This window comes from Athalia rosae, chromosome 6 (assembly GCF_917208135.1).
Source record: "Athalia rosae chromosome 6, iyAthRosa1.1, whole genome shotgun sequence".
In the NCBI taxonomy this organism is placed as follows: Eukaryota; Metazoa; Arthropoda; class Insecta; order Hymenoptera; family Athaliidae; genus Athalia; species Athalia rosae.
In genome coordinates, this window is record NC_064031.1 from 10911221 (window position 1) to 10926859 (window position 15639).

The window sequence follows — 15639 nt, forward strand, 5'->3', positions numbered from 1 at the left end:
GTGATTGATCGTTTTTTATAAATCGTTTCATTTGTTATTGATTGATCACTTGCATCTTGTACATCAATTTCAGCTTTCAGTGCAACTGAGTTCAAGTGATTTTCATTTCTAAGTGTTTCGTTGTATCATTAACTTCAGCACGTAATTCGTTTTTTGATGCATTTATATTTTCCACTTTGACGTTTAGGTCGGTTGCCACAGAATTCGTCTATAAATAATGATCAATTGGTATGATTTCGAAGCTTCTAAGTTTATGTGTTCATTTATTTATTTATTTATTTATTCAGTTGTGCACCCGTTTCTTTAGTAACTGAATAATGAATTTATACGTGATTTCTATTTAATTACATGTAAAGCAATCGTTGCGTCTATAATTGCACACTGTTTTAGTAATCGAACAATCAATTATTATTATTAGTATTTGAAACAGTCATTTGACTAATTAATATTTCGAGAGCATTTTTTACTATTCAATCAATTGAATAAATGAATAAATAGCTAAATTAATTAATTAAATTAATGATTCGGTATGATTTCGATGCTTCTAAATTGATGTGTTTATTCATTTATTTATCTAGTTATTCATTTATTTATTGGATTATTGAATTATTGAATACCTGATTTCTATATAATCTCACATTTAAAGCAAATCATATTTTGTACGTCTGCAGTTTATAAGTAATTACTTCGTACGCTGAATCCCGTCAAGATATTCTTGATTTGTTACTTTTGAGGTCAATGAATTGGCGATAACTTGGTCAATTTTGGAGACAGATCGTTTTAACTTTCAAATTCGCATTCCTGAGATCAAAATACATAGGAATAGCATAGGATACTCTATAAAGAAAATTATTGAATATCGTCTCAAATTTTGAGCAAATCTTAAGGCTATAGGCTTACCGTATTTCTGAGGTGAGAAAGATTATTCATATTTTGCTATCTCGGGAATCTGGATCTGGTGTCCAAATTCACTCATATACAGAATAGAGAAAGTTGGCACCATAACTTTATACTAAGAATATTTTTTGTCGTTGAAATGTTGAACAATTAGGTATAATTAATCACACGTTAATGAACTCTCGTATTAGTACTTATTCCATCATAATGTTCTCAAGTGCGGGATAGTGGTCCCCGCGTTCAAACACTATAATTCGTCCATCCATAGGATTTGAGAATTTATCATAGGTTTAGAAATGATCTTCGCCGTTATATCGTGAACAAATTTATTAATAAATCTTAGGTTCAGGTTTACAATTTTACTTTATTTCTTATATGAAATTTTTTTCTAGACTTTCAATCAGTCGTCACTGTGCCTAGTTCATCGCAGTACTTATTCAACTTCCAACCACGAAGGGCAGGCGTTACATGGCATCGCACAATTCGTTTACAGGTATGAAATAAGTATCAGTATGATATAAGTTAGACGATGTATATTATAAAAATATATTTAATGTAATATATTATAACATCACATTGGCAGTAATATATTAACATATGATATAATATAACATTCAACTAACATATTGACATAGAATATCATATTGGTAATAACATATTTTTATATCACGTCATTTTTAATGCACTGTTCGTATATTTCAGGTACTCTGAGATGCTGTCGCCGCAGTTATGACCCCCTGGACTTCCCCTGTTCATCAGGGGAAGTCCAGGGACCCGTCCCCTGGGACTGCGCGGCCTCCCACCGCCCCCGGGGTCCCAGGGGACCCAGTCCCCGAGGACTTGTCTCCGGGGATTCGGTATCCCCGCTGTAGGGGATGCCAAATCCCGAGGGACATGTCCTCGGGACTGGTCTTCGGGGACGCAAGTTCCCCCAGGGACACGTCCCCGGAGATGCGGTATCCCCGCTGGAGGGGATGCCGTGTCTTTGGGGGCGTGGCCTTGGGGGAATAAGCGTCCTCGAAAATCCCGGGAAAAGGAGGTCCCAAGCGGTCACTCGTTTTCTTGATTTCTCTAGAGAAACGAAAAACAAAGTGTCCGCTTGGGACCTCCTTTTCCCGGGATTTTCGAGGACGCTTATTCCCCCAAGGCCACGCCCCCAAAGACACGGCATCCCCTCCAGCGGGGATACCGCATCTCCGGGGACGTGTCCCTGGGGGAACTTGCGTCCCCGAAGACCAGTCCCGAGGACATGTCCCTCGGGATTTGGCATCCCCTACAGCGGGGATACCGAATCCCCGGAGACAAGTCCTCGGGGACTGGGTCCCCTGGGACCCCGGGGGCGGTGGGAGGCCGCGCAGTCCCAGGGGACGGGTCCCTGGACTTCCCCTGATGAACAGGGGAAGTCCAGGGGGTCATAACTGCGGCGACGGCATCTCCGACGTTGGAAGATATGCGACCTGTAACATAAATAACAAATATACAATTAATCAACTGATTACATAACTTACCTAATGTATGACTTATTTTATAATGTAAGTATGTCTTGTATAAGTATAAGACACTTGAATTATAATAAATTGTACCAAGTTATATGATAATAAATTATTGTCTTGCCTTATTGGCGTATTTGATGAATTTTATTATGGGGGTGTATGAATCTACCGAGTCTATTGGGTAATGCTGGGTGATGTGATTTTATGAGGAAGATTTTAAAAATATTTTCCAAGGGGTGCAATTCATATACTCAGACTTTGAACGTTGGATTCTATTAGGGACTCTCGAAAGGGATAAATTAAATGAAACATACCCCTGCAAAAAAAGGAGTTGTACGTCTCGTGTGTTGCAGATCCATCTCCACCGGAACAGGATGAAGAGGAGTCGATCTTTGGAGAGACTCGTTGATGTCCTGATTTGCTTGCATCGCACAATGGTCATCTACCAGGAAGAAAAAAAAATAACACACGTACAATTCAAGTCACGATATAACAATCGCTTATATTTATACTCTATTTGTATCTACGAAAAAGATCAATAAATCATTCCGTATCTCATTGAGAAAAGAAATTGAGTGAATCATTGTAAAATCATCCCTACGAATTTTTCTGCAGCTGCATTGAGTGCATTTGCAATACATCCTTTGGCGAAGCTTATAATAATGTAATTAAACTACAATGGGAAACAGACGCTCGAGTGATTTGAAAACTATTTCATGGACGGCCCAAAAATCAGCAAAAGTTTGTATAAAAAGTTGATTAAGAACAATAGCTATATCTAATTTATATCAGATAGATCAATTGATTATCTACGAATTCTAAAAAAACAGAATGAAACGCGTGATTCAATTGAAAAGCCATCTCTCAGAGTTCTAAAGAGTTCTTTCAGAGTTCAGTACCTGGGCGGGTATATTTATAACGACTGTTTTCACTATGAATAGTCGAGATCAGAATACATAGAAAAACGCTCGCGCAACCGATTTAAGCAAATATATACATAGAACTGAATTTTGTAAGAAAGTTTGCTCACCGTTATCTCTCTCTCCGTCGTCGCTCTGTGGAATCTGCGTTGCTACTGATGTCGCTCCTGATGTCGCCGCTCTTGTCGCTGAAGCCATACTGAAGCTGAACTGCCGTAGCACCCAAGACTGAAAACCTACAACACACACGTACTCTGTTAACCGTATACCAAATCACACGCCTCTGATCGGACGTATCGTGATTGGTTGCAATTTATTCGATCACTATACGTATACCGATATGTGAACCAATTCGTGAAAACTAATCGGTTCTTCGAGGCAAGAGGTAATGTATCAGTCCTAATTATTCCAGGACACTTTTGCTACGAGACGAAAACGTCGATTAAATCGATCTAACAATAAATCCTATGAGGGTATCCTTGATTTTTCACACCTCGAAATCTCGGAGGATCGTCCGAGTTTATAGTCTTTGGTGTTTTTTACCCCGAAAAATGTATCGGAGGTAGCGGAACAAATTTGTCTTGTCTAGTACCTTTACGCATGATGCAAAGTAACATTTAGGTTTGTACTCAGCACAGTGATTGAAATGGATCGTTTTTTCGACGAAGAATTCAATTTTACAATTATTTTTGAATAACGAATTTTCGATAACGATTGATTTGGATAAATTAACGTACTCGGCGAAGTTTTTTTTTTCACCCGAGGTGCTTTTTTTTGGGATATACAAGAGCAGAAATACGGAGCATGAGACTTTCGTTTGTGTAAGCTGCTTTGCCCGGAAAAACGTACGGAAACGTACCACTCAGCCAAGATTTTCCGCAGGAAAAACAAAAGAGGTTTTAGTAAACCGCGAACGCGGGCCTCTTCGCGAAGAACAGGAACTTCTTAAAACGCCGCACGGTACAGGACCCATCCCATCCGCCCGTACCAGTCCTCATAGATCACCTTTTGAGCATTATTCTCTGTTTTCACAACGTTACTCACAATCGTTAGCTTAAGATTATCCAGCAATTTAATCTACTCCGGATTTCGTGTACGTTGAACCGATGATCGAAGCACGCGTAGAGTCCGATTAAATTTTGAAACGTATCCGGCGTTCGTGACAAATGCGGGCCAAATGGGTTACGGTGTAGATTTTGAGGTAAAAATGTGGTTGGTAATCATCAATGTAAAGAGGTGCCTAATGGTGTAATAAAATTTGGATCATTTGTGAGCGATGTATTGTGCAGGAGTTGGTGAAATTTCCATAGGTACATACAGTGTAGGTATATCAACTCAATTTGGACTACCGACCGACCGACGACGACCAACCCCCTTCATTCATGCTCGCCTTATACCCAACGTCATGAGCTACCATCGATTTCTAATTAGGCGTATCTAATCTCGACGTTATACGAGCCAAATCGCACCCCGCTAGGATTATCGCTTTCACATCAAAATGTTGAACAGAAATCCAGCGAACGATGATAAGATCAACGCACGGGTTTCCGCTAAGTTATGTGTGGATATGCCCGTGAATCGAGCCCTCGATATTAGAGTAAAAACGAAGTAGGTACACGCGATACCGATCGAAATTAGTACCCAAAAAAAAAAGAAAAAAATGAATGAGCGAACGCAAAAAAATTATTACGAGTAAATTCCACGACGACTTGATGAGGTCAAAGAATCGGTGTTTAAATTTCGACCGATGGGTGAGAAATCATCGGGCACATGTAACGAAATTATACGTAGATATCCTAATTACCGAGAATCAATTAGTTCCATTGGACTCCACCGTGTACCCCCAACTGTTATAATTTTTACCTTGGATATTCAATCAATTACCCTCCATTATTAGATGTAGCCACTCTCCGGCAGCCGAGTGAAGGGCTTCTCGACTGTACTCTCAGTTCTACGTGGAGCGCGCGGTATGAAAGCACCGGGTATCCGAATAATTAAGCATTAATCGAGTTTGTTCATTAAGCCAAGACGAGGTGCGTCTAAATCACGTTACGCGAACCTCTCCTACCTGGCAAAGAACCACTTGCTCGGCGCTCTTGGCTTTTCATTGCATATATCTTGCATACGTACAAGTGTAGGTGTCAGACGCCGACCTGACCTCCTGCACACGTGTACCGTCGTGTCGTCGCCGATGGGCACAGACGGGGAGAAGGACCTAAAACTGGAGGGGGAGGACGGTTACCGGTGAAATTTACCTACTCCATAGTTTGCGCCTTTCCCTTTTCCTCATCTCCGCTGCTTATCCGCAAACCTTCCGCCTACAATGTCCGGATGGTTTCCAGGGGTCGGTCGCTTCGCGGCTGGTGCACCACCGGCAACCACTTCTCAAAGTTAGTTGAGACGCTTTGCGGTGTTTCTTGGGAAATAAACCTCCCCGGGTATACGTGCATACCGTACGTACAACACACGCTATCCGGGATTCACCAGCGCTATACACCCCTCGAGCTTCGGCTCGTTGCCCTCACGCCGGAGATGCAGACCATCAAAACCAGTGGCCGTAGTACTGCTACTACTACTTTTTCAACTAGAAATCCACCCTCGTAACGCATCTTCAACTTTAATTTTTACGCAAGAATGGTATACGTGTACGAGAAGCTTCACTTCCGCTATTTCTGTTCTCCGACGATATTTATTGGCAAGAACCGACGGCAAAAAGGGGTAGGGGGAGGAAAAGGATATACTTCGAGTAACTAGTTCAATGATTTGTTGTTGCTCCGTGAGATTTTCTTCGGTACGAACTACGGAAAAATAAAACGGATAACGACCTTAAAAAAGAAACTGTGAATCATAAATTCCTTTATCTATATCTGATCCTTTTTTTCATCCGTATATTCGTACGCACGAGTGTCTTCAAATGTGGAGTAAAAAAACCTACCGTTCACTCGCCTAGTCTGAGTACCAGCGGGCTGATTGAATTTGCTAGTCATAACGAAGGAAAATGTAATGATTCCGTCGCACGCTGTAGGTCGCTGAAATGATGTGACCTGTACATAATAGAAATAACTTGGCACGCGTAAACGCGGATGGTACGGCGGGGAGAGATATGGTCCTTTATTATCGAGGCTCGCACATCTAGCGCGATCGACGCGAGGACTTTGATACGGCGGTAGATGAAATTCGGTCGATGGTATGACGTGGAGAAAAGTATAGCGAGAACGAGAGGACGAAATCAGTCGGAGGAGGAGGAAACTTTTCTCTGTGACTTGTTAGGCGACTGATTCAACCGAACAAAAGACCAATCCAAGAGCTTGGAGGTTGTCGCGTTTAAGAGATACCGTGTATAGCCGTTATGGCATAAAAGAACTTAGATGAGAATTGGCTGACTCCTCATTGTCCGAAATTTTGTCCGATTTTCTCTCAGGGAAGAAAAAGGGATAAAATCCAACCGACGAGACACTCGCTGCGTTCGTAAAATTACTCACATTCACTTCGCACTTCGATTTCATTCTTCTACCCTATCTACAGATGCAGGATCTGACGTAATACGAGAACCCCGAGTTACAGAGTGATCGGTTTTACTTGATCAGATTTTCACCGTTAAAGGATTCGCGAACGTCGAGGAGGAACGCGCGATCAGCTCTTGAGTCGGGGAAATCGAAAGTTTCACCGGACCCTTTCGTCGTTAGCGGCCGGGCTCCGAAAATCGACTGACAATATTGTGAATCGGATCCAACATGCGGGGTTATAATAACGTATGAATCCCTGTACGGGAATACGTCAATACCGATATCTCTAGCGGAACGCGGATGATTATCGTTCACCGATATTTAATTCAACGGCCATAAATGGAATAGGAAAATAAAGCAAAGAAACTGGGAGGTAAAAAAGTCCAAAAAAAAAAAAAAAGTTCAATTTCATACAGAACTTGAATTCGTCTGCTATGAATTTTTAATCCCTCAATAGAACTGTGCGAATAAATAAATAAATAAAAAATCTCCCCCGTTATGCCCGATTACATTCACATGTCTCTCTGTAGTGCGCGTATGTGTACGTATACCTAACCATGCGATTCACGTAGGTACGCGAAACTTATTTTCCCATCGAGCACCGTTAACGAATAAAATCGTATTCGTGAATCCGAATCAACCGTATTGAATAGGTATATTTCAATATACGATCGTAAAAAAGATCGCCGGTGACCCGGTACTGGGGTTGTCAAAATTTATAGTCGAACCTTTTTCCTTTTTTTATTTTCCTTTTTCCAAAATTTTCGTATACAAGGTACGGGCGAGTGTGGGTGTGCACGTGACACGCTTTTATACGTATGTAAACGAAGGTCATAAAAATTGACCTGGACTTGAATCGCGGCGCAAGGTCAGCAAAAAGCATATCATCGAACCGAGAATAGTCTTTCGACGAGAAGCAATCCACCTAAAATATATTTCACCGTCTCATGGTTAACCAATTTCTATTTGGACGCTGGTTTGGCCGTTTTTATTGAGATGAGCGCGCGTGGTTGTTCCGGCATAGAAAAAAAACGAAGGTTCGTTCGCGCGTATCGAGCCTCAAAAGTCGTTCGCCCGGCGATGAAGAATTTTTGGAAAAATCAAACTCCCGAAATCGTGGGAGAAGAACGTTCGAAATGTCCGGATGCCGGTAACGAGTTATTGGCCGGGGCTTCGAGCGGCACGGTGAAAGGACTTCTGGGGCTGCTGGAGAAGCATTTAACGGACAAAAATGAGTCGGGCAACATTCACGATTCTCTGGTGAGGTTAATGTTTGAATTCGACAAAAATGTCGAATCGAAAACGCAAGCTACTTTCGCCGAAGCCTATCCCCTGATTCTTCGCGCGCTGAAGAATTTTCAAAACGACAAAAAAATCGTTCGCACAGCCCTGAAGATCATGACAAGACTCGCCGCGTTCGACTCGAACCTACTCACCGATGAGGGAATCGCTTATCAAATCAGGTGAGAATCAATTACGTTCTTAAATCGAATTGAGAGGAATTAATTCATTGGTCGAATCGGATAAAGTACGTTGGAAACCGAGAAGAGTGTCGCGAGTGAACGGCTGACGATACGATGGATGAAACGTTGCTGTATAAAAAATGAAAGAAACAGAGAGAGAATATTCGACACGACGATTTTGGACGCGGTGATGAATATTATCGGAAGAGTATCACCTCCCCTCAGCGGAAGCTATTTACGGGAGGTATGCTCGTTCCTAAGGGCTCTGGTTCTCGACGATGACCCGGAATTCGATTACGCCAACTCCGTGAATCGGACGCGAAAAATTGCCAACTACGTTCTGCCTCGTATCACGACGCTCCTTCGAAGTGAGAGAATAAAACTCGACGAATCGTACGGACGACCGACACTTCCGTGGGATTTTTTCTTTTCATTCGCAGGTTTCAAGCACGACGAGAGGGTGGTCCGCGAGTTACTGCAAACGCAGGTGGTCCTATTGGTGCGCGTAGAATTTTACTCCATGTTCGAAGACGCCGGTGGCATAGATACGATTCTCGAACTGATGGATTTATTTCCCGACAACGAGAACCTGAACTGTCTGGTCCTTCGCCTGATGAAAATTCTCGCCCAAAATTACCGCGTCAAGGTTAATATTGTCGCTCGAGGGGCTGCGGCTGCGATAATTTCAACGATGCGTAGAATAAAAGTGAGTGACGTTAACAAGTAACGTAAAACATCCATAAAAAGTAATTGACTGTACGTAGGCAAGAAAAAAAAGAGAAGACAAAAATAATGATCAATCCGTCAAATAAAACGCACACCGAACTGACGCAGGGAAGGTGACTTTGCACCTGATGCGCAACCGGCTTCGGCAGCTGCACCGCTAACCGTATTACTTTGACGATGGTAAAATGAAATATACACTCCGTATCGTAAAAATATCCGAGGAGCGCGCACGGTTTGTTTTAAAGTTCGCGAAGCTATTTTTACAAATAATCCTGTTACCGGGTAAGCTTTGCACTGGTATAATAATAGATTTCACTTCGCATCGGTAATAAAAGTAAAGAGTTGAAAGAGAACGGCCGCGATGCAGCGCGGTTATATCACCTTCTGCGAGAATCCGGTGTTCGCTACGCGGATATCGATGAAAATGATTGTTTTTTTTTTCTTTTTTTCTTCGTTCGCATTTTTAACTTTCGACGAGATGATCGATATCGCGATGAGAAAATTCGATCGCGCCGGTTATACGCGTAATTCAAGCCTCTGAGAGAATTTCATACGATCTCGACACGTCGGCGAAGGGGTATGGGAGGGAAAGGGAAGGTCAGGGGGGGGTTGAATGACACAGGTGGTACGAGCGTGAGACTCGGTTCGGTGCAGCGGTTCGAATGATGGCAAAGCCTCGTGGAACTGGACGAAAGCCAAAGAGTGCGCTGGAATTTCGCAACGGTGCAGCGATTGGTTTCGACGGCCCTCGGTGATTCGCCGAAGGGGGTCCGCGCAATCTCTCGCATGTTATCCCGCACGTACGATAACGCATCCTTGTTGGCAAACATCGGTCGTCCGCGATTCGAGAGAAAAAAGAAAAAAAAACAGAAGAAAAAGCGAAAGATTTCAAATTTTCTGCTTTCAGACGGGATCGGTGTCGACCTTGGGACTCGGTTGCGTGGCCGTTTTGACCGAAGAATGCCCGTCGAACGTCGACGTTTTTTACGCTCGCGAAGCGCCGCGTTTGATAATCGAGACCATGAGGGAGTACCCATCGAGTCTGAGCATTCAGCGGAGCGGGGCAAGGGCTGTATCGAACATGGTGACGAAAAGAAAGGCCGATGCGACGATATTTCAGAAATTAGATGTTCAGACGGTCCTTGAAATGTCCGTGAAAATACACGGGCACGAAATCGAAGTAGACGTCGAAACGGCCTTCTCGGAACTCGATTGGAAAACCGATCTCAAGTTCAATCGGTTGAAAAGCCAATGGAAAATCTGAATAAGCCGTGAGCGATGTGAATTTTTTTTTTTCTCTCCTTTTTTTGTTTTCACATAATTATCAATAAATTTTCTGAATTTTCGATCAGATCACTCGAGCCCTTCGGCGCGGGACGTGACGACGAGGCGCGCGAGACGACCGCACGCGATTTACTGAGACGTAAATTCGGGCAAACACGTCTCCGCGTTCAATTAGCCGATAATACGAGTCTCGTTGAAAGTGGCAAAGTTTAATGAAGTGATCCTCCCGGTTGAAGCGGTTTTCTTTAGCCTCGTCGTAAGAGTAAATTCTTGTGCTTGGATCCGGCCGTCGTTCAGTCTACGTAAGAACTTGCTTCTTCTCCTTCTTCTTCCGGCGATGCTGGTTCTGGTGCGGCTGCCGCTGCCGCTACCGTCGGAGAAAGTGAATACCGCAGGAAAGTTTCCGAGGAGGGGGGGGTACCACTTTGGGGATGCATTGAAACGGAAACAATTGAACCGCCTCACGGAGCACCAAGCCTCAAATTAAGATCACGTATAATATAGTGAGCCGCCGCCGAGCTGCTGCAGATTACCGAAAATCGTATTATTCCATAATTTCTGTTGCCTAATCCCGTTCCGGAGATCAAACTTCGACAAATATTTATACAGTCTCTCGTCAATTCGAGTGCTGGCAAGTTTTTACCAAAATTCAACCGATCCGAACACGAGTTGGTTTTTTCTTTTATCTTGAGAAAAATTGTTTTTTTTTTTTGCCACGGTCTAATCAAACTCGAGACAATCGACCTTCGTGACCTACGCCAATCGAATCGCGGGCAATTGATATAATTGCAAAAACAACTCTTGCGCAAACTTTAGCGGTCAAGAAAGATGAAAAACAAAAAAATCGAAACTTTCCAGACCTCGTTACCAGAATTATGACCACCGCTCGCCGGAGATTGATATCGAATTTATAGCGTTTCTCCGTGGTCCAGTTATCCCGGCGGATGAGGCGACGGGAGGGTAAAAAAAGGAAAAACCGATCCCCGAAATTGGAAAATATGCGAAGCATGTTTCGGACGAGAGATAATGAAGAGCGTTATCGTCTCCTTCGCTTCGCGGGGGGGTGCGCGGGGTTCGTTCTGAGAAATAAGGGTATCTCTTTCGGGATGATCCGGTGCAGCGCAAGGACGTCGTCGGTGGGAGTCCGTGAGTGGGTCGTTGAACATGCGCATGTCATTTTAGACGGCAGGTGCGCGTAGGAAGAGGCGCGAACATTCGACCGAACGTTTGGGGGAATGTGGAACGAAAAGTCGGTGCCTCCGCTGCCGCCACCGCCGCTTCTCATCGCAGCGAGCACGTTTAGTTGCTCGCGGGTCAAACCCTCGTACGGTCGCGCAATCCGCGTTCACCGGAGTCCTTTACAGTCCTTCCCCAACGAAAGAGGAGAAAAAAATTAAATAAAAAAATTGAAAAAAAAATACATAAATGAATGATCGATAGAAAATAAAAGAATAGATGATCGTAGAAGAAAAAAGAAATTATCGACAAAGGTGCCCCGAAGCAACACGAGATAATTCAAGATCAAAAAACCAAAAAAAGAATCGAAAACGAGGCACCGCAAAACAACTTCAAGGGTTCCGAACTAACTTCAATACCTACTTTTACATTGATTACTGAAACCCAATAGCTCGGATCGTGCAGAAACTGCTCGTGATTCTCGTGATTTTTAACGTTTGAAAATCTGGTTAAAAAGTGCTCAATCGAAATTCGGTCGGAACTACGAAATAACAATTAGACGAAGGGGTGGAAAAAATGAAAAAATGGATGTGTAGTGTACCGTTTTGAAATTGATGGATGGAAGTTGTTAACGCTGAAACGCGTCCCGGCGATCATTGGATTTTAATTAAATAACGTTCGAAATAATCAGGGAAACAACATCCCATGGTGCTGATAATTCAAAATAATATCTCGTCTAAAGAGAAGTGTGAATATCAATGATACCGCGAATCACCGGAGGTAATTAGTGATCGGTTTTCATAGCGACCGGGTTTAAAATATCGCCCCCCGGGAGGTGGATCTAACGGAGTCGCAGGATTCGGGTGGCTCCACTTACCGCTTCGCGACCTACACCTATAGATATACGCGTACGGCAATAATCGACCCCCGTAAAACAGGAGGAGGTCCTGCCAGGCGTTTAGAGCTACTTGATGGAATTCTCTAAAATACTAAATTCCGGCTCTAAATTCTTTCGCAAACTTCCGTAATTAAACCCCAGTTTAAACTCCTTTGGGACGGCGGACTACCCTACCTCCCCAACACTCGCTCACGACTTACTATAAAAGTGTTTTATCAGGTTGATGTATCCTCCGGTTAAAAACGTGTGCCCTCAGAATTCTACTCACCTATAACTACCAGGTTTATTACCAGTGATTGCGACATCTGAGTTAAAAAATTCGTCGTCACGTTTTTTTGTTCGTCGATTTTTTTCTTTTTCGCGATACGTGAGTTTTTCAACTGTGCGTTACAAAAAAAAAAAAAACAACAAAGAAAAATAATTAACGAATGAATGAATGATAATCAGTCGAGTATTTTTCACTGTCGGAAGTCAATTTGAAGATCAAAATCAAAATGCAGGAAATAATACCTATAAACAGTGCCTAAAAAATACAGTAGAGTATCAAGAGGAGGTTCAGCGGCATTGGCTTCTTTTCGAATAACGGATAAAAAGCTGAACGCTTTTTGAAAATATTTTAAATAGGCCCAAAGTTTGTTCTCCCGTTAGTTGGTTCTCTCGTCTTGATAAGGTAGTGAGATCAGCTCCGCGGAAAAATTCGCATTGTGTAACACGCCGCGAGAATGGGTGCCTCAAAAGCTGCACAGCGATTTTTCGTCCTCGGCGGACTCTTCGCCGCTTTTTTCATCCCCTTAATCGAAGGTAAGAATCCATCCATTATTCACTCACGGGGTGGTTATTATCATCCGAGAGTCGTCGTTGATATCCTCAGGTTTCTCTCAACATTGATTGTGAGTAGAACAAGGAATCGAGTCAAGTTTCCCATCGTCTTACCTTCCCCCACCCTCAACGATGCGAGTGTCTTCTCTCGACGAGGCTAATTTTACAGCACCCGGCGTTCAGCGTATCGGGAGAAAAAAAAAAACTTGTATCCCAGTGGCTTGCTTAGAGTTCAAAGTAAAAAAAACAAAAAAAAAAAAAACCACCCAGCTTCGGTCCCGGAATTCGCTTTAACTTCCCTATATACATATGATTTTATAGGGTTCGCTACATCAGAAGTTTGTCGGCTGGGTAACTCATCCCCTTTTTCTTTTCTTCGTTTTTCTTTCATTTTCTCTTTTCTTCTCGTCTCGATATCGTCGTGGAGAGAGATTTTTTTCTCTCTCTCTATTTTTCTTTCCTTTTTTTTTTTGTTCTGCCATCGTTACAGCACTACGTACGGTAATACGCGCCGTTGCATCTCTACGTGTTGTTACAGGTATACACTGTACACCGGTACCTCCGCAACGGGTTTTATATCTCGCGCACTCTTGATCTCGTCATACTCCTCTGCAGCCTCCACCCCCCCCCCCCCCCCCCCCTTTATCTACCTCCTTTTCTAGCTTACACCCCCGGCGGATCTACGAGCCTCCTTAGCCCACCCCCAACAACGGTGCCGGTAGCGGTTTAGTTACTTCGCTATTGTCATGCTAATGTGATTGCACAGGAGTCACTCATGCTCCACCGCATAACCTTGGGTGCCTTACCGCGATGCACCTACAAATCTGGTTACCTCGTTATTACAAATGAGACACCGTGTACAGAGATCTGGTTTTTTCCCTTCCATTTCACTTCTTCTTCGTTTTTTTTTGTTTTTTTTTTTTCAATAATCAAACCGGTGCGATGAATTCAGAATTCGCGAATCAGGTGACAGGATAACAGATCCTTGGGAATCGTGTCTTCGATCGAATATGTTCGTCGAAATGGTATTTCGATTGTGTGTATTTTTTGTACCGGTGCGTGGGAGGAGCTGAGATAATTTGGTACAGGTGTGAGTCGGTTGAGAGAAAAGAACGAAGTCGATCCTACGGGCGCGGATATATATTAGTGGTTTTTCTTTCGCGGATTCATTTCTCAGGGTGGAGACGGAGAACAGGGAAAAGGCGGATCCGAAGTATATCGGTGCAATGGTACTTCTGCTGCTGCTGCCGCGAAAGGTACCGCGTACACAGGCGAACCGCCGCTATATACCTATACGCGTACCGGAGTTACCGATGCCGTGTTGTTGAGAATTTGAATACCATTTTCGCTGCAGCTTCGAATCGACTTCAACTCGATCTCGGAGCGAACCACCAGCCACCGCAAGACCCACCACTGTGCAGGGTATAGGTGCGCTTCAACCTCGCCCTCCGAGTAACGGAATAGAACAACTGTTGGAGATATTGCCGGGAGAAAAGTGATTTTCAAAGACGGAGATTCTTCTGTTGTACGGTGGAGTAAAGTAAAATAAAAATACGGAAACCAAAATGGCATCGATAAACAGATAAACGTATCGTTTCGCAAATGCACGTCTGTGTTGGCGTATATACCTATACCTAGATATACAAAATGTCTCGAAAGTTGAAAGAAAAGGGACAAGATGAGAAACTGAAAAAAGGAAACGGAAAACCTCTCGATACAAGTACGCTCGAAACTCGACGTAATTCTTTTCTTTCCTTAATTCTATTTCGCCACACGGCGAAGTAATTTGATGAGAAAACATAATGTGCGTCAAATTGTAATAATATTCGCGAAGGTTGACAAGGATAACGAAAAACAAAAAGGAAATTTCAACTCGTATCAGAAGCTCGATATTATTTGGTCGAGTTCTGCGGATGACTCGGGTCGTCTATCTCTCTTTTTTTTTTTTTTTCTTTTGGGTGTAATCAAATTTTACAAAGGTTCGCGATTAATTGAGAGTCAAAGTTTGAGATGTACATATTTCCATGTAATTCAATTATTAGCGACGTTTGTTTTTTTTTTTTTTAACTTTTTTGCTCAACCTCTTTTCCCTTTCCCTACGAATTCGTGTACGGCTTAATTGAAAAAGGTATAAAATCAAAAGTCGAAACAAACAGGGGGAAATACATTCGTTTGTGATCCACCTTACGCTGCCCGAGCCGAAAAAGCTCGAAAGGTCAAAGCGAAAAATAATAAAAATCGGCGCAAAGAGCTTAAAATCATTACGTTTCCGGATTAAATGAAAAAGCGACAAATTTTATCGTCAGTAGGCACACACCCATCCGTGCGACGGAAGATCTGTAATTTGAAGACCCGCGACCCTACGTACACCCTCCCAGAGCTACAGCTAATTGTAAGTGAAATCAATTTTGAGTAGTGATTAGACTTGACACAATCACCGGAGGGGCTGAAACCGTC

The 15639-nt window shown here is 43.0% G+C and overlaps 2 protein-coding genes across 7 annotated transcripts in view; one reads left to right on the forward strand and one right to left on the reverse strand.

Annotated features, from left to right (window-relative positions):
- Window positions 1–2293: 2293 nt before the first annotated feature.
- The window catches only part of LOC112695047, a 30750-nt gene continuing 17404 nt past the window's right edge, over window positions 2294–15639 (reverse strand). Inside the window, exons 3-5 of the mRNA XM_048656870.1 lie at window positions 3421–3546; window positions 2705–2832; window positions 2294–2354 (exon numbers count right to left, since the gene is read on the reverse strand). Of these exons, the coding sequence (XP_048512827.1) occupies window positions 2310–2354; window positions 2705–2832; window positions 3421–3546 (299 nt within the window). The 3' untranslated portion in view covers window positions 2294–2309. The remainder of the gene's footprint in view (window positions 2355–2704; window positions 2833–3420; window positions 3547–15639) is intronic.
- LOC105685017 (hemicentin-1) overlaps window positions 11527–15639 on the forward strand; it is a 131590-nt gene continuing 127477 nt past the window's right edge. For 2 of the 6 annotated variants that reach the window (XM_048656857.1, XM_048656858.1), the window contains exon 1: window positions 11527–13164. In XM_048656857.1, the coding sequence (XP_048512814.1) occupies window positions 13086–13164 (79 nt within the window). In that variant the 5' untranslated portion in view covers window positions 11527–13085. The remainder of the gene's footprint in view (window positions 13165–15639) is intronic. The other 4 variants (XR_007278913.1, XM_048656859.1, XR_007278912.1 and 1 more) reach the window with 3 other exon arrangements.